This window comes from Passer domesticus, chromosome 6, assembly GCF_036417665.1.
Source record: "Passer domesticus isolate bPasDom1 chromosome 6, bPasDom1.hap1, whole genome shotgun sequence".
Classification (NCBI taxonomy): Eukaryota; Metazoa; Chordata; class Aves; order Passeriformes; family Passeridae; genus Passer; species Passer domesticus.
In genome coordinates, this window is record NC_087479.1 from 46,611,551 (window position 1) to 46,638,987 (window position 27,437).

Genomic DNA, 27,437 nt, shown 5'->3' on the forward strand with positions numbered 1-27,437 from the left:
TTTCTATGGCACAACTAGCTTCTATCCCTTTATCCTTTCCTTTTTTTTTTTTTTTAATTTAGCCAAGTGGTCTTACACTAAGGTGCTAAAAGCTACAAGCAATTTTTCAACTAAAAAAGTTTAAAGCTAGACTGGTTTTGTTATAATGAAACAGTATACAGGTTCCAATACAAAAACCTCATTTCCAAAAAGTAAAAGTTTTTTTATAGAGAACCTGTAAGAAAGTAAAGGAAGGAAAATTCTTTAAATACTAAAAAAAAGGCTGTAATTTTGGTCAAATACAGAACAAATCATTAAATATAGGAGGTATTGGAAAATAAAACTGGATAACAGATGTATAAGTTTTATAAAACAGATCACATGCCATATATAGGTGAGTACAACAGGTATACAATATGTGCTCAGTCAGTGTAATATTCTGAAATTGAAACAAATTAAAAGTACCAGGCCCTCACTATGAATCTCCTTTTAAACTTGATCATGAGCTTGGTCTCACACATCCTCCCCAGTATCCTGAGAGATTAATTATTCCATTACCACCCTTGCTACTGCAGACACTGAAGAGACTCTGGAATGCCCCTCTCACTTGAGGGTAAAGGGAATTTACTTCAATGCCAAATTCAGACTGCTGATAGGGATGCTTACTGCCAAATATTATAAATTAAATTATTTATTCAAGGAATTTAACATTTTCAGGTGTAAATGAGGACAAATCTGGCAGACAGTAAGTTGCTCTTTTGCAGTTCCTAATTCAGAAGGGTCTGTGCAAAAAGTAAGCAAACATGCTTCCTTGGTAAGGGACACACTGATGAGCTCTCTGCACTTCAGTAAGCAGTACAAATCTCAACAAAGGAACATTTCTGCACCCATGGAACAGGGTGGGCTTTGACCTAAGGAATTATATGTGGGAACTGGGGGTGGGACACCAATGATTAGCAACAAGAATGTGTAAAACCAACACATACAGGAAAACAACTACAATCAGAAGTTTTAATCTATCAGTTGCTGACTGGTATGAAAAAAGGACAAAAGTGGAAACTCGAGTATATCAGGAATAAATTATGATCATAAAAAAATATCATCCTGCATTTGTAGAGTCATTTTTCAGATATCTTTTATGCTTTACCTTTAGAGAAAAGCAAATTGACTGTCTCAAAAGAAATAAATACAATATTATTTTTGCAGATTATTCTGTACTTCAAATTAATGGACATAATGAAACAGCTTCTCTGAAGTGCTAAGTGAAAAATCCTTTGTGTGTCAGGCAAAGGCAGCAACATAAATCATTTGAACACTGGCTTTTTTAGGTGATCCTAACAAAGCCCTTACCAAATTTGACTTTGGCTGCCATTATTCAGAGTTTTGCTAGATCCTAAATGTTCAACAAAAAGTCTTTGTAGACAAATCCCAGGCATAAGCCCAGTCATCCATCCTTCAAAGAAAGGCAAGAATACCTCACCCCAGTCAGAGTCTGGACCTCATATTTGAGAGCATCAGAATATTAACTAACATTTACATAGCACTTTTGGAAATTTTAACAGCACTCTGGAAAAAAGCCCTCAATCCCTGCAACCTGTGTCGGTATTGTTAGAGTCATTACAGTGGAAAAACCCAGGAGGAAATGGCTATAAAGTGAAGCAGATAAAAGGAAACTACTTGGAAACAGAATCAGAAAGTCAGTGCTGTTTCTGTCTTCCCCATTGCTGAGGGTAAGACAACACAGGGCACCATCCACACGCTGCCTTTTCAGGGTGTTTGTTCAGGAACAGCACTGGATGTAAAGTAGAACTCTACTGGACTGTCAAGATCAGAGAGCTGCTGGCTATAAAATACTCCCTGATACTTAAACAATTTACAGCCAGGAATGAAAAATTTGCTACATCTGCCAGCTGGCATCTTCCACTTTGTATCTCTGTTCCCAAAGTGTAAAGCAGCAATAACAACACTTTGGGAAACACTTGGGAAGTCAAAATACAGAGTCTAGGATTTAGTGGGATGAAGTGACTAATGCAAAGCCAAACATCAAATGAAAGAATAATGTAATTCAGGAATCTTCAGCTCTCTATTCAAGCCTCGGTGCCTAGGCCTCCTGCCTTTCAAAATGCCTCTTGCATGAGAGAAGCTGCATTTGAGCTCCCAGTGACTGCCCTTCATTCTCCCATCTCTGGGCACACACACACCTTCTTGAAACATTTTTCCTGAGCATGGAACTCAGCTCTCAAGGCAATATGGTAGACAAAGCCTCAAAGATTCTTACTTTATATGCTACTATTCTCAAGTGGAAAAAAAATACATTAAAAAATTGTGCACCCACCACTAAATTTCATCCAAATTTTGCACAACTGCTGCCTGGCCATGCTTCTGCTTTTACAGACTTCCAGTGACACATAGTCCCTTCAGTTTACAATGGGAAAACCTACAATGCAAGGCAACCCCAACTCCTCACTTACATAATGTATGCCTTCCCAGTATGCAGTGTTATATAATAAAAGCATTTAGCTTAGAAAGCTGGTCTTAAATGCTTCAGAGACATGGCAATATACTTCTTCAGCAGCAACAGATGATCAAGGAGAACAAAGCAAACAGTCCTATCTTCCTCCTGGCAAAAGATGGAGTAATTAAACATTAAAAGCAGAATTTCTAAGCTGCCAGTGGAATTCTTACCCTTTTACTGTGCCATTTTACCTACATGAAGGACAACTTAAGGGAAGTAAGGAATCTTGAAGAGCCAAGTTAGATGAGAAGCAGTTTTGGCTGAAAACCAAGGAACGACTCCGTTTACATTTTAAAAACGAAATGCCAAATTAATGAAGTAAAAAAACTTCATATGACAGGTTAGAGTTGCCTGAAAGCATTTCAGTTTTTAACATCCTTTCATATGAAAGGTTCCTGGAAGATTTTAACCATCATCAGTTTAGGCCCACATGCAAATATAATGAAGAAATTCCTTTTTTTCCTTCAAGCATGACTAAGGATACACATCTCATAGCCCACTCTTTCCCCACAAAAAATCTCTTCCACCTACGTATCTTAATTAAGACTGCATTCTTGTTACACTTCCCTTCTGTATGGATTCCATTTTTACTTCTTCCAAGATTTAAAAGGAATTCTTAGAGTCATCTGCTTTAACATTTCTAGTTGTATCTACTCATCCATTTCCACCAGAACACAGCTTCATTAACTGCAGTGGGTGAAGCACAGACATGACAGTCACGGAGGCTGGGACTTTATTTTCAAGAGGAGGTTGGGTACCTGCTTGAGCCATTCCTTCTATACTAATAAAATAGAATTCTTACTACAGAATTTCAACTCACACACTGGGGATTTTAGATAAATCTTGAGTGTTTAAAGCTTGCTGTTTGGGGTCACAATCACAAAGTTGCTAGTTTGCATTCATGATCCAGGAGAATTAATGTCCAAGTCAACCATTAAACTCACTCGAATTTTTTATTCCCATCAGATGGGCAAAAGGGAGCCTGTACAGCAGATTGAGAAGGGTGATTCTCCTTACATGCTATTTTGTAATACCTACGATTTATCTCATGTCTTATTATTGTTGCTGTTATTTACTTCCTTATTTTGCTTGGATTTTTAGTGCGAGTTCATGTAATTTTGCTTAAAGTCACTAAGCTACAGTAATCAAAGCGGTCTTGCCTGCAGTGCTGTGAACAGGACAAGCAACTACTACGCTAATTAGCATGCAATTTTCAAAGGTCAATTACCACATCATTAGCCAGGCTATTTACATCTCTGCAATGTGGAGCATTCTCCAGCTTTAGACAGCGGAATGGGACAAAAACGGATTAAATTGCTTAGGGTCAAATAGTACAGTGAGTTGATGAGTAAAGAGTTTAAACTCCAGTAGCTTGAGTAGCTCATAATGGGCCATTTTCACACTGTGCCCTCCTCCTGCTGACACCATCTTCTGTCAGATGCTTAGACACAGAGCAAGCCTATCTACCAGGAAATGTTAACATCCGCTTACACTGAGTAAATCTCCTTTCTTTACTTTAACAAAACAAAAAAACCAAAGGACCAATTAGCAAAAAATGCCTGGCTGTATGTCCACAGTGACATAATTTAATAAAAGTAAAAACAAAGATTAATCAGCACCTATAACAATCATGTCTAGAAGCAAATTTTTTTTTAAAAAGGTATTTTTTCTGTCCCCTGGATTTCAGATAAAGATGTACATTAAGGTGAGTTTGGGCATGCAATGTCAACCAAGCTGAGTTTCCAAACGCAGCAGCCCAAGGCTGCATGCCTGCTGCACACCCAGATTTTACAGGCAGTTTCAGTGCAGGACACACAGGCATCTTCACCATGGCATTTGCTCTGCTAGCCCAGACAAGCAGCCAGGCAAAGTCTGCTGGGTTCAGCTCCAGGTGAGGAGAGAAGGAAACCTCTAATAACTGGAATTCTTTCTGCCTCCAGCAGAGCTGGCATTTCTTCCCCTACCTATCCAGCTTTCTCCTTATCTATAATTTGCAGCCATAGTCACTCCATGATTGTGTTAAACCTTTATACTAAACCCTTTTTCACATCAAACACCAGCACAAGATCCTTCAGGTTTTCACGTGCCCATGTTACAATTGAAAGGGCCTATAAAGAAATAGTACAAAGCAAATTTAATGTTGCATGGCTTCTCCAGCTTTGACCTGCCTTTCACTACAACCCTCATCTCTTTTCTCCAGATACTCCAAATATTAAGAAAAATCATCATTGTGCTTCAACTCCACACATCATCATTACAAATCAACTTGCATAAAACCCCCCTTTCTTACTTAAAAATGTGGGCTAGATCATGATTCAGAAAAATACTCCTATTTTTTCCTTCTGACAGCTAATTCAATGAAAAGTTATAGTCCATTGATACATATCGCCATACTCTCCACATGATAGAACAATAATGGATTATCTGCTTGTTTTAGAAACAAAAAAGCCTCGCTACACTGATAAAAAATAAGATAAACTCAGCTTGAAGCAGTGAAAGTTAGAAAGGGATATTATAATACTACTGCTGTTAACCTTTAAAAATGCACCCATTTGAAGTTTAAGTGAAGTTTTATTGTTCATAAGTGGTAAAAATCCCGAGGCTTTTCAGTTTTCTATGAAGCATTACCAGTTTTGGTCCTATAACAGACATAACAGTTCTTACAAAGCTTTGTTGCAGGTTGCATTTTATTTCATTTTGGTTTTTTTATTAACAGCATTTAGTTTTCTTCATACACTGCAGTTCTGTAATAATATACAGATCAAATAATTCGGATCATCACAAGAGATGCCTTATCCCTACCTCTGAAGATAAAAGTGCCAAATCAATTATTATGAGGGTACCTGCAAAACACACTCAATCCGGAATTCTTGTCTCACCCTTTTATTCTTTTTGCCCTTCTAGTTCCCCCATCTCCTAATGAGCAGTTGATATTTTGGACTCATGACCTGGCTTAGGAAACAGCACTGCAACACTTATTTGCTAGCACAGGTCACCATTTTTATTAACTTACTGACCAAAATAATTTCAAGTCCACATGCTACAAGGTTTTTCCACTTGCACACATTATAATCAGGCTTGCTGTCAAGGCCATCTTTTCATTCCTTTCCACTCCCAGTTCACATATTTTGGTGCAATCACAGAAACCCCAGTTAGCTCCCTTCTGTGGGACCAGCAACTCTGCTATTGCAGAGACTCCATGACAACATGGAGACAATTCATAATACAGATCAGACAGAAAGTAATAATGTCGTATACAGAAAGCACGTGGATTGTGTGCTTGCATGAATAGTTTTATATATAATTCCACCTTTTACCTTCAGGATTTTTTTTTTTAATTCCATCATTGTGCTCCCCAAAAACTCCTATGACAAATTTGACAAACCCCACAAAAGCAGAACAGCAAGGACTTGAAGAGGAAAAGTGACTACACTAAGTTTTGACTAAGCATATTAGAAACAATTATGCGTCAATCTTTATGTTGTGTTTTGTCCTTCTCTACAGACAGTGTCAATTTAAAAGGTCTTATCTTTATTTTTCCTTGTGAAACGAAGGTTTAAAAAGACTGCCATGAATTCAACCAGCTTCTTGAGAAGACAGGATTTTTTTGTTGACTTTTTTTTTGCCTGACTCAAAACTACACTAAATCACTAATGTGTTCTTTCTTCATACCCAAAGACCTGCTCTATCCAGATTGTTGTACTGCACTATGCTACAATTACACGTATACCAAAACCCAAGAAAGGTTATAGCATTTCTAAAATTGCTGCAGAAGTGTCCACCAGCAACCTAAAAAATAACAGGATTTACAACAAGATGAGATATGCTTAACATAATCTTTCAGCAAAGAATCAGTAACGACTCATGTAAACGCGGACAATCTACTGAAATTCCTTTTCTGGCAAGATGCTGCTCTAAGGAAGGACTAATGACATTTGGGAATAAGTTTGCAAATGAAAAGAACATGCCACACAGCTCTCAGCAAAGAATCCAGTTTACCCCTATTCAATACTGAGACATTTAAGAATTCAGGATTTTTTTTCCTTCTCCAAACAATCATATGAAAAGCAATGAGCTGGCACAGAGATCATGCTATCCACTATGGGTTTGTGGGTTTTTTTTAATCAAGAACAAGATGGATTTTAACCTATAAATTGGTATTTCACTTTGCAACACTATGCAGCTCTACTCTGTGCTATGGAGTTGGAAATGCATCCTCCAGCTGGAGAAGAACATAACCCTAAGCACAGAAAGCTTGCACTCCCCCTAATTACAGATTCCAGTGGTGGCTATGTGTGGAGCCTCTGGAATAATTACAGTCCTTACTGGTGCACTCTAAGGGATGATATATCAAGTGATTTAGAGAGAAACAAAAATAGGATAAACCTTCTAGCAGTAAAGATATTGCTGTGGAAGGATCTACTTTTTCCATTACAATAAGTTTATAATATTCATCTGGTTTTCAAATGCGGAAGTATTAATCAACATTTAAATTAGAATTTCTAGAATAAAATCAGATTTGTCTAACAGGCTTTTATTTGCTGAACAAGTACTGTGAGGAACCTGAAAATTACAGTTACTGCATTGACATGATCCTCATTCCAAATCTGCATCTTCTACTCTTAGGTCTCATGCTGTAATTGCTCCATTAATTTTCAATCAAATAATAAACTACCTGCAGTGATCTCATAAAGAAGGCAGCCAGCACATGTAGCTGTTAAATAGTTGCTCTGGAAACCTCCTCTCTTACCCAGAAAAGACTTTCAGTTACAGCTCAGTTCTAGTGGGTCAGTGAGTGCTGACACTTGATGCACACTCCACTGCCGAAGTCAGTAATAAGAAATGTACCACCACCTTCACATGGGATATACAGTAAATATTTGAGCATATGCTCATTTTTCAGTTTCATTTTTCAGAAGTACTGTGTGAAGGAAAATTGCTCAGTTAAGCACAGAGTGTAACTTTCTCTAGCATCAGTGCCTGGGCCTCCTAAGAGCATCCTCTAGAGGATAATAGCCCTGAAATCTCATGAAGAGATGTTTATTGTGTGTACTGAAAAGCTCAGTAATAGGAAGGAGCTGCTTCCACGACCACATTCTTTGAAATATTTTGAGAAATGAAAACTTACGTCATTTCCACTTAATACTCAGAGGCCAGCACACAAAGCAAAAAAACATTCACAGTTACCTGGCTGGTTCCCCTTAAAAACTGCCAAGCAGGTGATGCAAAGAATTCTCACTCTAAGGTTTCTCTGGAAGTTTAAGCGGTTTTTATAGGAAGAAAATATGTGTGATATGCTTAGCTGACATTTCCATTCTGAGAAGAATACAAAGGCTGTGCCACCCTTATATCTCAGAAAGGAGTAGCATTATTCTCCAGTATTATAATACTTATTAAAGCACACTTAAGGAATAAAATATTGTAGCCCACTGACTTTCCTACATGAGAAAAATAATTCAGGGGAACATCGTTCGCTCATATCATCTAACCTGACTGCAACAGACCCCACCAAAAACCACACTGAAGCAACACAGAGCTTCATGTCAACATCAAGATCAAATTTCAGAGTGGCTGGCACCACTTTATCTTTCTATAAACCTGTCCAATTTCAAAGTCCCTTATGCCAAGGGCTACAAATTTAAGTGAAATGACCCTTTGTACGAGGGAAAGAGATTCAAATCACTCAGATGAACCCCTGCAACAAACAAGTCAGATGCCCTCAAGTATAAAAGCAGTAAATGGAGAGATGTTCAGGGCTTGAAGGAAAGGCTGTGCACCTTCTAATGCAGCACAGCAGCTCTCCTTATCTGCCCCTCATCCTTACCAGCACCGTGACCCCAGAGCAGCTCCCCTCCTCCAACCCTCCTAGTCTCAGACACTTCCTGTCTCCAGTGGCATTTATTTTCAGCCCTCAAGATTCCTTTCTATACGTTCCAGGAACCCTCTAGCCATCCTCTGTCCAGATGGCAGACTGCAGATGAAGGGAACAGGGTCTTGGAGAGTCTTTTCTTGGCCTGCTTCTCGGCAGCCTGCTGGAACTCGGAGGCAGGCTGAGTCTTGCACAGACAAGGCTCTGTTGCGCTGCAAAAGCCCTTCAATCCCTCTCCACAGTTTTCCTCAATGCCCTCTTTGTCTTCAAACAAATTTGTCTTAAACCTTTTAACGGCCTCTGCTTTCCAGGGGCATACTTTACACAATCTACTCCCCACAAAGCTGCAGAAAGCCAATAAAAGGGCAAAGGAAAGGGGTCTGAACAGACAAGCAGAGCCTCAGTTTTTTCTACAAAGCAGATGCTACTTTGACAAGCAGATGCAGAAGGAAAAGGTAGATGATAGGTCTGAGTCCTGTTGATCCCTGTCATCTGCAGAAACACAAGTTTATTACTCACTTTCATTACAGATCATCACCCTACAATGAACTATTTTCAAACTCTGACTCTCCCAGATCACTAGCCCTTATCTCTGAGACAACAGAACCACATTATTCTGTAATCACAAAGACAACGGAGTGTCTCTCTCACCAACGTTATACATTCATGTACAAGCTTCAGAGAATGACTGACATCCCTTGAGAAACTAAAAATTATACCAAAATAAATTTCTAAAATTTTAATACTTTTTTTCTTTCCAACTGAAGCTTCACTGAACAACAGTTTCATAATTTTTAGTAAGATCTATTCATGACTGCTTTGACTATTCATATCAAAGGCTATGACATTACTTGATTTATTATATATATATAATGAAACACTATTTCCAAGAGCCAAGAGGGTTTAAATCTGAAATAAAGCTGGATGCTTCATAGTAGAATACATTTAGGCATAAACTATTCTAAAATCAAATGCAGTAAGCAAAGCCAGTTCCTCATTGAAAGACTGGAGCTGTCAGAAAGGCTCTAATGTAGCTCTTGGCTAGAAAGATTACTTTAGGAAATGAACTGCAAGAGAAAGAACAAATTGTAGAACTTCAATTAAACCCAACAGGGGTAGCAAAGGAGAAGTTACATATGAACTGCCACAGCACAAAAAATTCCCCCATTTCAGACAGGACCTTAAAAATCCAGCACCTAAAAGGAAAAGAACAGAACAGTGAAGTGGTGGTGAAACATGTCTTTGTCTCTTGAAGGTCAATACAAAAATGTATCTTACTTGTGGGGGAAAAGCAACAGTCTAGAGGCACTGCAGTGCCCCTATCACACTGGCAATAGCATTTTTCAGTCTTAAGTCTTGTTCTCTACCACTGATTTTGGAAGCTAATTGACTATGTCCTTCTATTGCTTTCATCATTTGCATGTCATAATACTGCCTATGAGATGTTTTAGTCTCATTTTGACCATAAAATAAAAAAAACATACAAAAACTATCTTGAAGAAAAGTCACCATTCCTTTATAGGACACTTTGAAAACAAAATCCTACAAATAAGCTGTATGAGTTACCCTGGGTAGATTTTTATCACATATACTATGTCTTTATTCTTCTTAGCATTTGTACATTATTAGAAAACAATCTTTTTCAGAGACATGCATAAAAATTTATAAGTAATTGTAAAATAGTTCAAATTGTTTTCAGAGAACTCTTTCATTTAAGGGGTGTGATCTGTTTGCTTGTTAGGATAATATACTAACTGCATGATAATATCCACAGCTCCTCCCAAAACATTTAGTATTGTCTCACTGAGATTTATCTGCTGTTATGAAATATCCACTGTGTGATTTACAGTCATCTGCTGTGTAATAGGTGTAGCTGATGAACTGGTTTTAAGTTCCTGTTTTATCTCTTCCCTTCTTAAAGTTCCTCAACAGATTAGAAAAGGTGCAGCTTCATGAGAAATTATTTGATTCAATATATACATCCACAATCAATGGTTGGCTACCACCTAATTACATCAACTTAAAATCTGACCTAGAAATTATGATATTTAAAATTGAAATCAGTTACCAACCACCCACAAACCTTATTTAATATAAGTGACATAAACCACAGGTGGAATGGACCAGGTACTAAAATCACAGAAAATTAAGTCCATCAGCTGTAGAGTCAATGCAACATAAACGAACACAGCAAACCACTCCCATCACGATCCAATGATCCTGGAGCCATCCAAGCAGCTCCCATCCCCTTGCCACTGGGAAGATGGATTCTCTTTATTTAAGTCTCTTTATTTCAGTTCATAAACCAGACACTGGGATAAAAGCTGGATTTGTGAGGGTGTCACTCTGGCCTCTGACCTGAAGCCATGTCATCTGATGACACCATGGTATGAGCTTTCATACCAACCTTTCCCTAGTTGACTCTCTAGCCAGCATGTGTCTAGAAAATTTTATGGGAGTGTGGAATGAAAAAAATAAAACGAACTAAAAACCTTCTCAAACTTGTACAACTAGTAATGCTTTAAAGAAAACCTAGAAAAAACCATACAGAATTTAAATACCCAGAGAAGGCCAAGGGAGCTAAATAAAAGCAGAGAAGCCAGTGACTGACTGGACACCTGGACAGACAATCCACCAGGATACACCCACAGAGCAAATGAACAAATACAAACGAACATGCTGTGATTAATGGAGATGGCAACTGCTTTAGCTGTTAAATTCTACATGTTGTGGCTTTTAAAGCAGGATGAGAAGTTCACATGCCTGGTCCAGCAGCTACAGCTAAGCTAACAGCCCTAGGGGCAAGTAAATGGACAAGTAATTTTTTGCACTGACTATTTTTGGCAAGATATTAGGAAATAAGAAGTTGCTGCCTTGGAAGTTGAGCATTACTTCCACATCCCTGTTTTCAATTCTGTTTTTCAAGTTAAGATCAGTCTAGCATTTAACTTGCAATGACCATTCTCCTTGTATCTCAGGATCATGGAACTCAGCAGAAAAAATCCAATAGACTGACTGCAAGAAGAGCAGGAACAAAGGGCTAAAGTTCATATTGCTGATCTCTAAGTTTTATGAGCATCTAGGCCTACCTGTGTCATGAAAATAATGCAAGATAATCATACAGAAGATGAGACACAAACCCCATGGACTAGTAAACTTGAAAAAAGGAGATGCTGAAGCCACAGGCAATTCTATTAGAGCATCTATCTTCCCAGTAATGATATTTTCCACTATCACCCTTCTCTCTTTGTAAGCTGCAGAGGGATTTCTCATACTGATTATAAGCTAAATAAATGGCTACACAGCATTTCTTTCACATTCTATACTGAAAATAAGACTTACACTGAAAATGGACCATAAGGGAATCCAGCTAAATAGCCACCAACTGTCTATGCCATTCTCCAAGGGTTAGGCTACACTTAGACCCTTTTCCACATGTATTCTCTGCCTTAGGTTGCTATTTCAATATCTTCATATCAAAGTTTCTTGAAATAAAGCAACTGTGATCTTTTGGCTAATAAGTGCTAAGAAAATCTTTGCTCTGAGACAACTGTATCCTGCTACAAACACAGGAATGCCTCTGAACTGTCAACTTGGGGTGGTTTTGTTAACAGAGCATTGGCCGGTGTAATATAGAAAAAATTAAGTATTTACCCCTAGTAGATATACCCTCAGTATCCTTGGCTTTATCAACTCAATTTGCCCTGGCACTCCCTGACAAAATCACCATTTCTTCAAACAGGAAATGAGTAATCCTCTATCCAACTCCAGAGACAGCCACTGGCATTTATAACTGACTGCTGTGGGATCACTCATTGTTACAAAACTATGGATTATGCAAAAGCTTGCATCTACAGTATTTTTAAGTGATTGATACTGCTATGGTTTTCAGAAAAGAAAGGTATTTTCTGCTATTGGTGATAAAGAGAATTGGTGGAGTACTTAAAATCCTTGGAAATCAGACAAACTATGCTGGCAGAAGTAGCAGGAGAGAACAGCAAGAATTCCTGCCCATACAACATGTCAAGTAACATCTGGGGGACAAAAAACCTCCATGATTTCAAGCTCACTCCACCACCCAACTCATATTACTTAATTTTTCTGCAAGCCAAATGTCTGAGACTGGGCCTCCGAAATTTAACCTAAGATTATATTACAGAGAAGGGCTCTGCCAACTGCCAAAACAGTCCCCACGTTTTCCCTACCAACAGCTATATCTACTCAGCAGGTGTCAAACCAATACTTGAATAAATTAAAAGGATACCTGGGGGGGGAGGGGGGGGAAGTAGAACCCAGAGAAAATAAAATTTTAGACTGTTTTCAATATCTGAGCATATGAGGAAAACTGAAGCTTAAAAATTTGGCTCTGCCACAGATCCAGCAAGATGCAGAAGCATTACAGACTGGCTCTGCCACCAGTCTACATGAAGTCTAGAGATCAGGTGCACTCAGTCTGTCCAGAGAGGCTCTTAACTCATTTGGCATAAAGCACACTTGCCTTTTAGTGCATTTGCCACATGCTATTTTTCTGTGCCTAAAACTGGAGAGAATCATCAGATGGGGCAGTTAGAGAAAGAGAGAAAGTGGATTCCTGATATGCTGTCTCTGCACAAAGCTCTTACCAGTCCTACTCCCTAACCTAGGGAGACTCCTGAAACACAGATTAAAAAACCATAGTCAATTTCTCATTTTCTCTCAATTTCTTTGCAGACATGACCTGCAAAGCATGAAATAAACAACATGATTTAAATTGAAAAAAAAAATATTTCACGACTTCAGCTGCTACTCAAACACAGAGTGACAAGATAGATTCTGCAGAAAGTACTGGATAAGTCTCTTGGTCTAAACATAGCATTTTACTAAGAAAGGTAAGAGGGAAACAGCACTTGTAATGAGAGTTCAGTAAACTTCTCCTATCCTCAAGTTTTGTTTCATGCAACGAGACAAGGCAAAAATAGATTACTAACATCTGTTATCATCAGGAAAGGCTAGCTTGAAGTAGAAAAGCCCAACAGGAAAGACACTTGGGATTTTGATTTTCTCCCTCTCTGCTGCTACCCCCTCCATCCAGTCCTCCTTTCCCTTCTTCAGCTAAACTCCTTCCCAGCTTCTGCATGCACAGTACCAGCTCATGTCCACACATGTCTGTGCTAGTTAATGTATAAAATTGCCTTACCAGCAGCAGCGCAGCGAGCAGATGATGAATTCCATTCCAACAAAATCAGCAGCAGGGGATTTCCAACAAGATGGCAATAGAGTAAAACACAGTTCAGATACTCAAAGAAACATGGGAAAGCTAGATAACTGATTACTGAAACACAGCCTGAAATACCAGCAGCACTTTTCCAGAATTCAGCAAGATGCAACTTCTGGCAGGCAGAGTGAAAACCAGAAAAAGGTGCTCTTCTAGAGAACAGGCATACATAGCTCATTCTTGAAAAGACAGCTGTACAAAAGAAGGAAGAGGCTTTCTGCCTTTCTTTAATCTATCAGAATAGCTTATCTATAGTTTCCTCCTCTTCTTTTAGGGTAGGACTGTTTAAAATCATAAAAAGCCTCCTCCCAACAAATGAAAAGTTAGCAACTGTTTTGATAATGCTTTTCTCTATCTAGTTCTGCCTACCTTTCAAGTCAGTCTGGAAGCAAAGAAACAGTAATACCAAAACAATAAATAAGTAATGAGAATTATTTTTTCCAATCCTTCCTTTTCTCTTTCACAACATTAATTCCAGTGACTCAGACATATTACGGTCCAAAACGTCTGTTGTGTTTCTTGCTTTTCCTAAACCTTACTCTCTTTCTTGAAAAGTGTTGAAACAGTTGGTTTATACCTATTTTGTAAGATTTCATAAACTCCATTCATCATTCTGCTTATTAGACAAGTGGGAAAATTTCCCAGTCAGAGAGGTTTAAAGCTCCACCTTGTGGAAGATGCCTAGAATATTCCAGTAGGCTTCAGGGGGAAAAGGACTTCAAACCAAGCTTACAATTATTGTGATGTGCTTGACATTGGCATTTTTCATCAATCCCACAGTAAGATAACCTCTTAAATGGGTTCTGCACCAGCAGAAAAACAAGCAGCGGGGGACTACCAATAAAACAAAAATAAACAGCTGTAACTTGAGTCCTGTGTCCAGTTCTGGGGCTGCACTGCAAAAAAGACACTGAGGTGCTGGAGCACATTCAGAGAAGGCAACAGAGCTGGGGAAGGGTCTGGAGCACAAATGTGATGAAGAGCAGTGCAGGGAGCTGGGGTGGTTTAGCCTGCAGAAAAGGAGGCTCAGGGGTGTCCTTACGGCTCTCGACAAGGACCTGAAGAGAGGTTGTAACCCGGTGGGAGGCTGGTCTCTTTTCCCAGGAAACAAGTGATGGGGCAAGTGCAAACAGCCTCAAGCTGTGCCAGGAGAGGTTCAGGTTGCACATCAGGAAGAAATCCTTCACTGAAAGGGTGGCTGAGCATTGAAATGGGCTGCTCAGGCAAGTAGTGGAATCACCACATCCCCAGAGCTGTTCAAGGAATGACTGGACACGGCACTCAGTGCTGTGGTTTAATTGGTATGGTGGAGTTTGGTCTAAGGATGGACTCAATATCTAAAAATATTGAAATATTCTTTTCCAGATGGAATGATTCTGTGAAAAGCTGGTTTTATTTTGTGGCAATGCAATAGTCATCCTGCACTGAACCAGCTGATAGCACCAGCAATAGTCCAGAACACATCTTGCTATCACCTTGTTTGATGGTTCCTGTGCACTGGACTTACTCTCTGTAGGAAAACAGGGAATCACAGATAGGCTCACCTGGATAAGGAACTGACAACCAAAGAATGCACCAACCCTGCCAGCAGGAATGGGTACTAACTGAACTTACCTTGCAATACTGCATTTACTGTAATTTTACACAGGTGTTCCAAAATCTATTCACAGTCCCCCTCCAGCCACCTATTACAAACTCACTCAGCTGAAAGCTTGTGCTGAGACCAGCTTGGTGCATCCACATCCTGCTGCTTGTGATTGTGCAGTCTGGGGACATTAAAGCACAGAGCTGGTACTGCCCTCTGCTGAAAGAGCCTGCAGAGAAAAACTGTAGCAACTTTTAGTCGATTTTTCCTGCATCATCTATGTATCTTGTTTTTCCTTCTTCCTGCAAGCCTTTACAATATCCAGGGTTCTGTTTTATTGTGAATTTTTTCCTGTTGCTTCTTCCCCACGAGGGCTACAAAGATGTCCCAGAGGTTTCTAAGTTTACATACTGTGATACCAGCACACACAGGCTCAGAAATCAGAGCTGCTGCACTAAAGCACTGCAGACACAGCTCAGGTCTTCAGCAATGTAAGCACAAACAGATAAAAACATTAAAAATAACAGAAAGTGAGGCATTCAAAAAGAGCTCTATAAAAAAAATTAATTTTTTCCTTTGTCATATGCACTACATATGACAATATGTACATACTATTGTATGACAGCAGTCATACAATACTGTCATCAGACATTCTTTTGTGTAGTAAATCCAAAATACTTAAAGAACATATATCCATATCCACTTCATACTTGGAATTAGTAAAATTACCGTAACCAGTAAATAGGTACGAACAATAATCACATTCCTTTCTCTCATACGAACTTGGCAGTGTTTCTATTTTTGATCAGTTGCTCCACTTTGCGATTTAAACATTCAGAACAATCTGAAAAATCTCAATACCTTAAGGACTGAAATACTGTAGCAAAATGTGCAGCGCTTTTAACAACACTTGGAACACAAAGGAGCGGGAAGTTGGGACTGCAGGTCCCTGAGCACAGCGAGAAGGGAAGCGCGGCTCTCCGAGCGGAGGCAGCGGAGCCGGGGCGGCTGCCGGGGCTGCAGGGGGAGCCCGCTGCCCGCCGGTGCCCGGCTCGGGGGGCGAGCACCGCGCTGCCGCCGCAGCCCACGGGCTGCGCTCGCTTCCATCCCTCAGCAACGATGGAACAAGGTAACCAGTGATTACTCAGCAGCCCAGGAGGGGAGGGTCTGACGTGCTGCTGCACGGTACCCTTGGAATCGGTGTGTTAAAAGAGGTGCTTGTTTTAAATTACACTCCGTGTTTTATTCTTCCTGTTCTCTGAGCTATACAAACTCCAGCTCCGAATGACCTTTCACTTCACACAGCGCTTCTGTGGAGGACATCCTTGGTTGTTCAGTTCACATCCTGGTTGGCCCCTTTTCTTAAAAAAAAATCTCAGCCTTTTATGGCAAGAGAAATGCTTGCAGCCTCCATGAAGTCCTTATAATTTTCACGTTGATGGCTGTTACCAAAAAAGAGCCCAGATTCAGCAGAACAAAATATTAAGTTTATTAACAGATTTTAAAACCAACAGAAGAGATTAAATAGATCCCAGCACATAACCAGAAATAACATAATTCACCTTTGCCCACTGCAATGTTTTGGATGAAACTATCAGGTCTTTATTTTAAAAAAAGAAAAAAAAACCCTCACTTATACAGTTTTTCTTCCAAAATGCAGAAGTGTATTTAAATTTTGTATAGTTCATGGAACAGGACCAAAATCACTGATAATAAAACACTATGTATGGATGGGAGGCTGAAAGCCCACTTGTGTATTAACAATGACAAAGACTTTTTAAAATTATATTCCACAGCAAATGTACCAGTAGTACCTGTCATCACTGACATGCGAGAGCTCCTTGTTTAAATTTAGCTTTGATTATTAGTCGTCATGAAATTAGAGCTAAAAATGTCTAAAACTGACACAATACATAGAAGTTTCAAAGCCAGTGTCCTCACTCTGAACCCCATATGAGCCTCTTGAAAAGGAAATTAATGTTGAATTTCTTTTTTTACAGTTTTTTTACCCAATAATCTCCTTTTGCCCCCGTACCTTGCTTCAGCTACACTTGCGTGCACACATTGGGTGCAGTGGTTTGGATTAGTTTACTCAGAGCACTAATCACTGCATCCAAGAGGAGACAGACCCAGTTTAACTTATGTAACCTCATTACCAGCTGACTGAAGGAACACACTGAAACTGAGAAAAGAAGTGCCTTTTGTAAATTGGTCACAGGTTTGGGTTTTTTGAAGGAAGATGATATATACACCTTAAAAAAGAGATGCAACCAAATTGTTCCTGTAACAACAGAAGCAATAACACATCTAGCCTAGTCCAAGTCAGTCTTGTTGAGATAAAACTGTACCGTGTTTCTAGCAATTTCTTCCTTAGAAATCAAGAGCATTACAGCTAGATTATCTCTTGGAAAGCCCCAAGTGCTGCCACTTGCTTTGTCACTACAGCACTCTATCTGCCTGCTTGGCAGCCTCACCATACATTATCACCCCCTTACTCAGCTGCCATAGGCTCAGTTGTTTGGTGGGGTTACTGTGCCTGCTGAACCACTTAGTCTGCAAGCATACAAAGAGCATCCCTAACATCAAAGGGCCTGCAGGAACTGACTTTTTTTTTTTAATCCACAACTTCAATTAGATTTATCAGCCTACAGACTAAAAATTCATTAAATTCCAAAGATCCCTTAAATAAACCACAGGAGAGACCTGTCTGCCCATGGAAACACACCTTCTCCATCATTAATAATTAAAACAGCAAAACTTCATAAAGGTAAGGCTGGACTCAGGCTGCCCAGCTATACTGAGAACTACATGCAAAAGGTATAATTACAGGAAGACTGTTCCAGGCAAAGTACAAGAACTGTGCAGAAAGCTCAGAACCATGAGAAATTCATGCCTGTTTCATCTTACAATAATAAAATGAGACAAGTTTATTCATCTCCACCTTTCACAGAAATTACAACCCACAGAGACTGGGGACATGGAACAAAATGCATCAATTTGCCATAATAATGCACTCTGACAGCAACACACATACCGTGACCTTTAATCCATGTAGGCCTCTTCTGCACATTTAAAAGGGAAGTCAAAAGCATGGACTGCAGTGACAGATTACATGAGCATCATTGACAAGTCTTCCTATGTGTTGCATTATTTTAATCTATTTAATAGCCAAAGACATTAAATAATTCTGTTGCCGCTGTCCTGACTGAGATTTCATGCAAAGTGCGGTTATGCTTATGGTATCCACAGCTCAACTGTAATAAAGGAGGAAATTCCAGCAAAGGAGGTGATTAAGCAGTTAAAAAATATGAATTCTTATTTGTAATACTGTGACAAAATTTGACCACTACAATTTAAAATAACCAATCAGAGCAAACTTCCTAAATAAAAGGATCTGGACAGAAAACTAATTTCCTTGGAAACTAATATCCATGCAATACCCAGAAATTATAATAAAAGTAATGGAAAGTATTTCTGAAATTATTGATATAAGAATGTACAGAAAGGAAACATTTTTCTCCTTAATTAGCATGCCCCCTCTATCTCACTTTAGTGATTTTTTTTAAGGAAGCCTGAGAAGATTAACATATTCTGGAATGTTGTCCTTGCCCAATGCTAGAGGAGATTTATAACACAGGCAGTTGAACAGGCAGGCTAGTCCATGGTTTGTCCTTTCACATCTACATAGGTAAAATAACTGAAGGCAGCTGAAGAAGATCTGACAGCACACTCAGTTTCCTCTTAAAGAACAGGAAATCCATGTTTTGGTTCTCTCTAGTCAAACTGTTCAGAAAGACGTCAACACACACAAAAAGGTAAACATGTGGCCTGCAATGATATGAAAAATGTATTATTCAGGCTTTTTATTCACTTGGAAATTTTAGGTATTCTTCTGAATGTACATTTATATTTATTTATTTCCTGCATTATCTACAGCATTGCACATAGGGAAGCAGCTGGACTCTGGAAATTCAGCTTTTCTCTGCTGCTTTTCATCTTAATGTTACATAATGGACCAGCTTTTATAGTGTGACTGCCACCCTTGTCTTCAGTGTCCTCTTTACAGAGTTCTCTGTTTTTTCTACAGTAACTTACACCACAAGATCAGTATCTCATCATAAAATCTTTTGTGTCTAGCTAACTGGCAATGTCAGCATTATATCCTTAACAGAAATGACCTAATCCATCTTATTCTGCATTGAAAGTAGAGGACTCCTCAGTTATCTTCAAATATGTGACTTTAAACATACTGCAGTTATCAAAGGCAAACACACACCCTTTGGGTTGCTGGGAAACAGGACATTTCTAGTTTGCCTGGTTTAATACAGGATATACACACCTGCAGTACAGCACAATGACAGGAAAATCAAGTTGATTTTCCCAAAGTATTATTTTCTCTGATAAAAAAAATTCCCAGATGCACCAAGCTATTTTCACCTATGGTTCCTTCCACCCCCCATGACTACAGTATATTTGATTCTGTAAGTTATTTGAGTGGTCATTATGACCACTAAAAAAAAACAAAACCAAAAAAACCCCAACCAAACCAATCCAGAAAAACACTATCAGCCACCAAGGTTGAGCTAATTAAATCTGACATGTGTTATGTTACTCTTTCTGAAAAGCTCTCACTGACCAGCTGACCAGCACAGTAATACTTCTCATCCATAGACAAAAAAAGCACCTTCCAAAATGTGCACTTTCCAAAGCACTTCTCCTGCTACATAGAGAGCACAAAACCATACCCCCACAAAGGGAGAAGAGAAATACACCTCACTTCTCCTAACACCTTAAACAAATGTCTCACATACTGACCTCAAAATCACCCTTCAACCCCACAGTAAAGTTCATCAAGGTCCCAGGCCTCAAAAAATGAAACCATACAAGCAAACTTGCAAGTTGAAAAAGAAACTAACAATGTACATGGAATAAATAGAAAAAACACTCACTAGAGCCAGTGTAAAGATATTACAAAACAAAATATTGAACAGATAAGCATGATTAACATGTAATAGTCATCACCAAAAAGACAATAAATAAAATACATTCTGTAGCATTTAATCAGTTTGCTTTATAAATCCATAGTGCAGGAATCAAATCTAGAAATTAGGTAGAAGTAGTTTGGATGTTTCAGAAAGTTTCTTAAATTCCTATCTTCCCTCCAGCACACCATTTATATCCCAAGCTTTTTCCAAATAAAATGAATCATTTCCACATTTAGAATGTCTCCCTTTCTTGCTTAGAGACCTGTAAGAGGGATATCACAATATTAAAGGTCTGCCGTTACGGTTTTTTCCCTCCCAGCTCGCACAGACCCTTTACTTACATGATCAGTAATTAGTTTACTGTGGAAATTTTTCCCAAAGGGGTGAATTGTATTTTAAGAACCTATTCTAGCACCAACACATTTCATGGGAAAGCAATTGATTTGAAGTAAAATACAGAGACAAACAGCATACTCAGTGATTACTGCTGCTGTTCTGACTTCCAGGTTAATAAGAATTTGACCACTGTGCATGCAGCACGAAGAGGAGGTGTATCAGTGCACATCTCAGGAGACTTAGCCCAGCCTAACATAACTTTTATCTGTTGTGCAACACAGCTGCAATTCAGACAGCCCCTTCACACAGCCACAAAAACTAATGCAGGAAGTCCTCCACTTCCTCTCATTATCATTACACTTCCAGAATTATACTTGCAATAGAAGCAGCAGCATCCTTCTTATGAGCATGTGTCTTCTCAATTTGCTTGAGGCTGCACAATGTTCCTCTGGAAATGTGTTACTTGGAGACCCAAAGCACAACACCCTCCATCTTTTCTAAGTGTGCCTGGGACACACAATATTCTCCTCCCAAGGTCGTTATAAGGAAACCATTTATAACTTGCTAAGCTTAAGAAGCTGCACAGTTCTGCATAGCTGTCAGTTTAGGGCAGCTGCTTAAACCCAGGGCAGCAGCAGCGAGGGCAGAGCTTCCCCGTCTTAAAGGTCTTGTTCTCTTGCAGATATCTCACTGCCTAATGAGAAACACCTCGCACATCAGGTGACATTCTCACTTGATAGCAGAAACATGGCTTTAAATTAAAAAACTGAAAGGCAACTCATCTATTGGTCAGGAAGAGATGAATGCGTATTTCAGATCCTTAATGTTAGTGGTGGCCTTCCTCTTAAAGAAACTCCTTAGTTGGAAATCACTTCTTTAGATAATGGAATCTTTCAAATTATTTCCTTCTCAGGGACTGCAAAAACTGTTTGTAAAGATGCTTAGTCCACAGCAGAGGGAAATCACCCTTGAAAACTCTCAGTCATGAATAATACATTTAAAACATGTATTACCTGACAGGCAAATGCATTACAGATTTAAAAGCCAATAAGTGAAATTAGAAGGGGTTTTTTTAGATGAAAATCAGGGCACTGTGTTTTCTGGTGATGACTAAACACAAGTGACAAACTAGTTTTAATTATGAAGTTTGCTGTTATAAACCTCTCCACAGACAAGCACGTCCCAGACCTTCGCAGAAAAATTATTAGTGAAAAATGTGTTCATAGTTATCATGTTACCACACTAAAGAAACAATAAGAAACTCAAAGCCTGAGCAACAACGCAGATGGAAATCTAAGCTGAAGCCACAGGACCCAAGAGTGTCACATTTCCTTCCCTCTGACTCAGGCCTGGATATTCTAGGCAAAATAAACCCATCCAGGATGGTAAAGCATGCCTCTCTAACAAACCTGCTGCATCACTGCTGTTTTCAGAGGCTTCCTTGAAAATGTGGTGTAAGGAGGAGATCTATCTACCCTAAAAAGTAAAGTACTCAAAACACTGTTTAGAGCTCTCCATTGTAAATGCTGCCAGAACTCATTTAACTTATTGTAATGCCAGATGTATCTTAAATTCCTGGTAGTGTTTCACAGATAACTTAGAAACAAAATACAACAGTAGCTCTATTGCCAACACTTGCTTACTTTTAAAAAATGTATAAACAAGCCAATCTGAATTGCAATCACTGTGTTTCAAAACATTATCCTCACTACCACTATCACTTATTTCATGGGCTACCACAAGTGTTATTTCTTATTAACCAGTCAGTCAAAGTATAAGCATTTTTGACAGTGCGGCTTAGTAAAAACATGACTTTTTTCCCTATTTCAGGGAAAATATTCCATTTATGAAGTATAATTTTTCAGAAACCCACATAAAAATATCTGAATGGTACAGAAATGTCAAGGTTGTTTCTTTAAATGGTTTGCTGCTATTTGTTCCTTTTTAGCTGGAACCAAGAGCGCTTGAATTCTTTACGACTATGCACAATAATCATTCTGCAGGTTAGGCTATTAATTAAGCAAAAATTTCCTCATTAGACTGAAGAGTATGAAATATACACAGAATATCCATTTTTAAACACTTTCAATGTGATTTGCAAGACTCCTTCAACAGCTGAAAACTTTAATTTTTGTGACTCCTGCTCTTGCTTCAGCAGTGCTGCTGTAGCAGTGGATGCAGGTTATCAGCCACCCCTGAGGTGCTGTGCTAGCAATCACTGCAGAACCTACACCCACAAAGTTTCTCTAAAATCAACAAGTGAGAGCAAAGCTCACAGAGATAACTATATCCATACTGCCCATTGGAAAACAAACTGCAACCTATGTACCCCAGTCTTACACTAGGGAGAGAAGACACTCTCAAATTCAAGCACAACCTGGAGTTACTGGTGGCAAGCCATTTGTTATATTCAAGGTGTGCTGCATTTTCTGGTACCAGCATCTTTGTGCATAAAAAAAGACATCCAGAGGAAAGAACTAAAAAAAAAAAAGTTATTTTGTCCCTTAGCCTATCTCCATATTTATCATATTTACCAATGCTTTAATTCTATCAACAGCTTAACAAGCTGCAAAATAAGTATCTCAAGGCTATCACTATATGTGAGTCTTTAAAATATCAGCAGTTCTCAATAACCTGCCTGAAAGTTACCATTTTAGAAATGGGAAGTGAAAAACAAAAGGGAGCCAGAGAGAGGTCTGAAGTCACCTGGCACGCTAATGGCAAAATTCAAAATAAAAATCCAGCTCTCTTGGAGTCCTAAACAAGCTGTCTGTAGAGACAGCACGAAAATCTGAAATCCAGTTAGTCACATCAAGAGCAGCTCCACTTGTTAAGCAAATCATTTTATTCCATGTTCACCAGCATTTCTTAGTAAATTCTCCTAGCAAATATTTATAACAATATGGACACAACAGAATTCTCTCCCTTGCCCCCTCTGGAAATATAGGAAGACTTAACTGCAAAGAGCAAGTTTAGAGGTGTTTTATCATCCTCACCAGAAATGGTTCTTCAAGGACTCAGAGAGGGTGGAGAGCACATAACTTTTCACAGTCTTGTCTCTGTGATAGGCTGATAGCACATGTTCATCACAACCAAATCCAGACTTTGAAAGGCTTTGGTGGAGTAGGTGCACAGATGTTCCTCCAAGCAACCCGGGCAAGAAATAGACTGATTCCTCATCAAGACGAAACTCTAAGCTAAATAGAACCTAAAATTCAGGAGTTAATCACAGCACCACCATTATAAACTCTGCTGAAGGACCCTGGCTAGTGAAGAAAGAAAAATTCTCAGCACAATACATAGTGTATTTCAGGTTTCTCCCTTGAGCTTGACCAAGCAGGCCAAGGGATGCTGAGAACAGTAGAAAAAGCTATGTGGCTTGTTAAAACAGGGATTGTTGTCCTTCTTAACTGGCTAATGTAATCCTTTCCCTCCAATTTTAGTTAGCAAGAAGGTGATATTTAAATAAGCAGCTCCAGGCAGTACATTTCTCTTAGAATTATCATCCGGCATTGATTTGTTTTTGGTAATTGCCTTTGGACATTCTAGAATAACAGACATCATGAAATATACACTGATGAAAAAAAAGAAGAGTTTTTCAGACAGCCACGTACACATTTATCTGGTACTGCAAGTAATTTGTCCTCTTGTTTGTATCCGAAAGCAATGTTAAGCTGAGGCCAAAACATTTCAGAGTAAATGGGAGGCCTAGCATAATCATAGCCATTAGCATGAAACCTGCACCATTAAACCATATTTATGGAGAAAGGAAATAAGTATCCAACAGTTTTGTGAAGGTTTGTACAACATTAGCAGTAGGAATTTAAGAGCCGCAGGTTTGAATTACAAACATTGGAAAACCAACGCACCAAATCTTACAATGTACTGTGATTTTGGAGCTTTTTCATTTTCAGTGTGAAAATAATGCAGAAGTAACTACCATGCACTCACCTGCACAGAAAAATGCTCTGGTGCAACACAAAGTTTTTGAAAAAGTTCATGTTGTGAATCTGAAGTTGGCTCAAACTCTGGTAGGGCAACAAAAGACAGTCATCCAACAGCTGCTGGCTGTTTTCATCACAAGGAAATGCCTCCAGTTTGCAGTTGTGTTCTTTCACAGCTGCACAATCCCCATGAATCCATACAGCAGGACACAGCACAAACCCCTAAGTCCACAAATATTGGAGTTTCATCTCTCCCTCTACATGCTTGCACCAGGAGCATGCAGATGGCAGGTGCCTGCACACTGGGGGCTTCCCTGCTTCACAAAGCTTTGGATGGCTGTTGAGATAGCACTGTCGATTGGCCTCAAGTGGGACAATCTGGTTTGTGCTTTGTTATTCTAATATATGGATTTGCATAGCATTCTTGAAATATTTTGCTAAAAAATTACTACTTGGACTTAGTTTTCTAAACAGCACTGTCCTCCCAGTCATTAAACACCTGGTGGAAATCATACTCCAGAACTTTTATATTTCCATCACTCATGAGGAACAATTTCTTATCAACCATCAGGAAGCACTGAATTACCAGCCCGCATTCCACAGTGTAAAGACTGCATTGTAGAATTGGGTGAAGTAGTTTTCCATGTTTTCCCTAAAATTATTTCATCCCACAAACATGAACTATTCCATCTCCAGATTTGAAAACAACATGTGACACTAATCACAGATTTTCCCTAGTAGAAAGCTACAAAGCATCATTATCACATCCTTCAATTAAGGACAGGGTGTTCTACTTCCCTAACAGTGTTAGATTTTGCCCGATAAATAACTACAAAGCATCGTTACTGCATCCTTTAGTTAAGGTTACAGGAGTTTGCTTCCTTAATGGTGACTAACCAAACAGTACTAAGCTACAGGAAAAGAGCACCATTCCTCTCTCCTGCTACCTGCAGATTTGATTAATGCTAAGAACCTGTTATTGTAATCAGTGCTGCAGACAGCAAACGACAAGACTGTGTGCTCAGATGTGTGCCTGGTCGTGCAAGAACCAGCACATTTCTTCTGCAGTCAGTCTTAATACATAAAATACTCACCCCAGTTCAGAATTTGGGAGTGCAAGTTTGTGCAAGAGTGCTACAAGGCTTTTTCACTTTAATTTTATCAGGAGGCAATACTGACCACCAGAGCTCTACATATACATATAATATATAGTAAAAAAAAAAAACTTATATAAACCAGCAGTCCCAAATGCTCCTGAGCAATAGCATTGGTATTTGCAATACCAGAAGCATTATGCCACCATCCTTGAAAGCTGATATTTTGCTGACAACCAGATGAGACTACAGAAAAATTACTTCAGGTAATGCCGGTGCTCTGTTCAGATGGGATACTGAGCTTTTCTGAGTGGCAAGATACCCAAAAAAGAAAAGATATTATCCTTAAAATAAAGATCCCACTAATGTTTGTCTGATGGAAGAATTCAACTTTTCTCCTTAGCAAAACGGTTGTTTTTGGAAGTACATAAAAACAGTTCTAATTGATGATGCACTGCTTTTTAAAGTTAGCTTCAGTTCCAATTAAATCACAAGTGGCATGGCTGAGAGCACAGTATTTTCTGCTCTGCTGGGTGGCTGGGGTCCAGGCCATCTGCGTGGAATGCAGGGCAGGACATTCCACCCTTCCGCCAGCATGTCCAGCGGTGCCAGCCGCTCCTGCAACCCGCCAAGGGGACAGGGAGGGATCTTCTTTTGTTTTCCTTATTTGTTTATTTGCTTTACTCTGGCAGCAGGCAAAGGGCTCTTCTCTTGCCAAGTTCATTACTATTGTAAAGTGTTCCCAATTACACTGAGTAAAGCACTACAGTGAGGAGGGAAAAAAACAACTTTAAAGTTTACAATTAAACTACAGAACTTTTTAAGGCTTGATTTCAGGAAACAGGTGGGAGCTGGATTTAGCATATCTCTCTCAATGGCTCAAATCCACACAAATCATTCATTCAAACTATTTCTTTCAAATTTTTCAATAAAGTTTTTTGTTAAATTAAAGAAGCATGCAAGTTCTATCAGTGTCTTCATTTACTAGTCTTCTGCAACCCTCTTCCAAACAACTTCCAAAACGTCAAAGTTTTATGCTTAGATGTTACTCAGCCATAGGTGATATAATAACTACTATTTTCCAAAATGACGATAACTTTGTTATTATCAACATGAAAAGGCATGCCTCTATCTTTTTGGCCCCCATTAACTTTCTCCCACATCCCACAAAATTCTTGTCCCCCACTCACTGAGTACAGACAGAAAGTGTTGGTGGAGCATCTTAGTCTCCTAAAGATGATGGACTAATCAAGCAGCAATATTCTACTACTGGCATAACAGATTCAGGAGAATCACATCATCATTTTTCTCAGTGGCACCACAGCCTAAATCAGCCTTTTTTGTATAACTGTACTCTGAGGGATGAAAAGTGCTACTTAACAGCTTAGAAGACAAGATTACAACCTCCAGTTCTATCACTCTGGACATCAAGTTGACTGCCACAGCCATACACAGTATATGCACAGACTAAGTTATTTCTCATGTACAACTCAGTTGTTCTGTGTCTACTCTGCAATTAAAATGTCACATGTTTGCCTTTGAAGAGATTTTATTTACCTGTCTCTTATGTCTAATTTCCAGTCTCAACATTTATCTATCATTCCCCCACTTCTCAGATCAGTCGGTACTATATCAGCCAGGTCTAAGCTGCAGAAGACAGGGGACGTTCTTCTCCGAGAACAAGGAATCCATTCCCACGTAGTAACTAGTTCTCCAAGCACAGCAAGACACAGTACAGAACTGCACTCTGCCATGCAGGAGCAAGGCTGTCCCTTCCAAGATAAAGATAATCAAACAAAATACAGCATTTGTTTGAAAGACGTTATTTGCAAGTCCCTTCTGCATAGCTGAAGAGAAAAGCATTTGCTTCATATAG

General features: G+C 39.1%; 1 protein-coding gene across 6 annotated transcripts in view; it reads right to left on the reverse strand.

Annotated features, from left to right (window-relative positions):
* MOB2 (MOB kinase activator 2) overlaps nucleotides 1-27,437 on the reverse strand; it is a 108,788-nt gene that overhangs the window by 60,283 nt on the left and 21,068 nt on the right. Inside the window, exon 1 of one of the 6 annotated variants that reach the window (XM_064425207.1) lies at nucleotides 13,540-13,808. The exons of 4 other annotated variants lie outside the window; for them this stretch is intronic. In XM_064425207.1, the coding sequence (XP_064281277.1) occupies nucleotides 13,540-13,574 (35 nt within the window). In that variant the 5' untranslated portion in view covers nucleotides 13,575-13,808. Of the gene's footprint in view, nucleotides 1-2,450; nucleotides 2,471-13,539; nucleotides 13,809-27,437 lie in introns of those variants that run through there. One more of the 6 variants, XM_064425210.1, reaches the window with a different exon arrangement.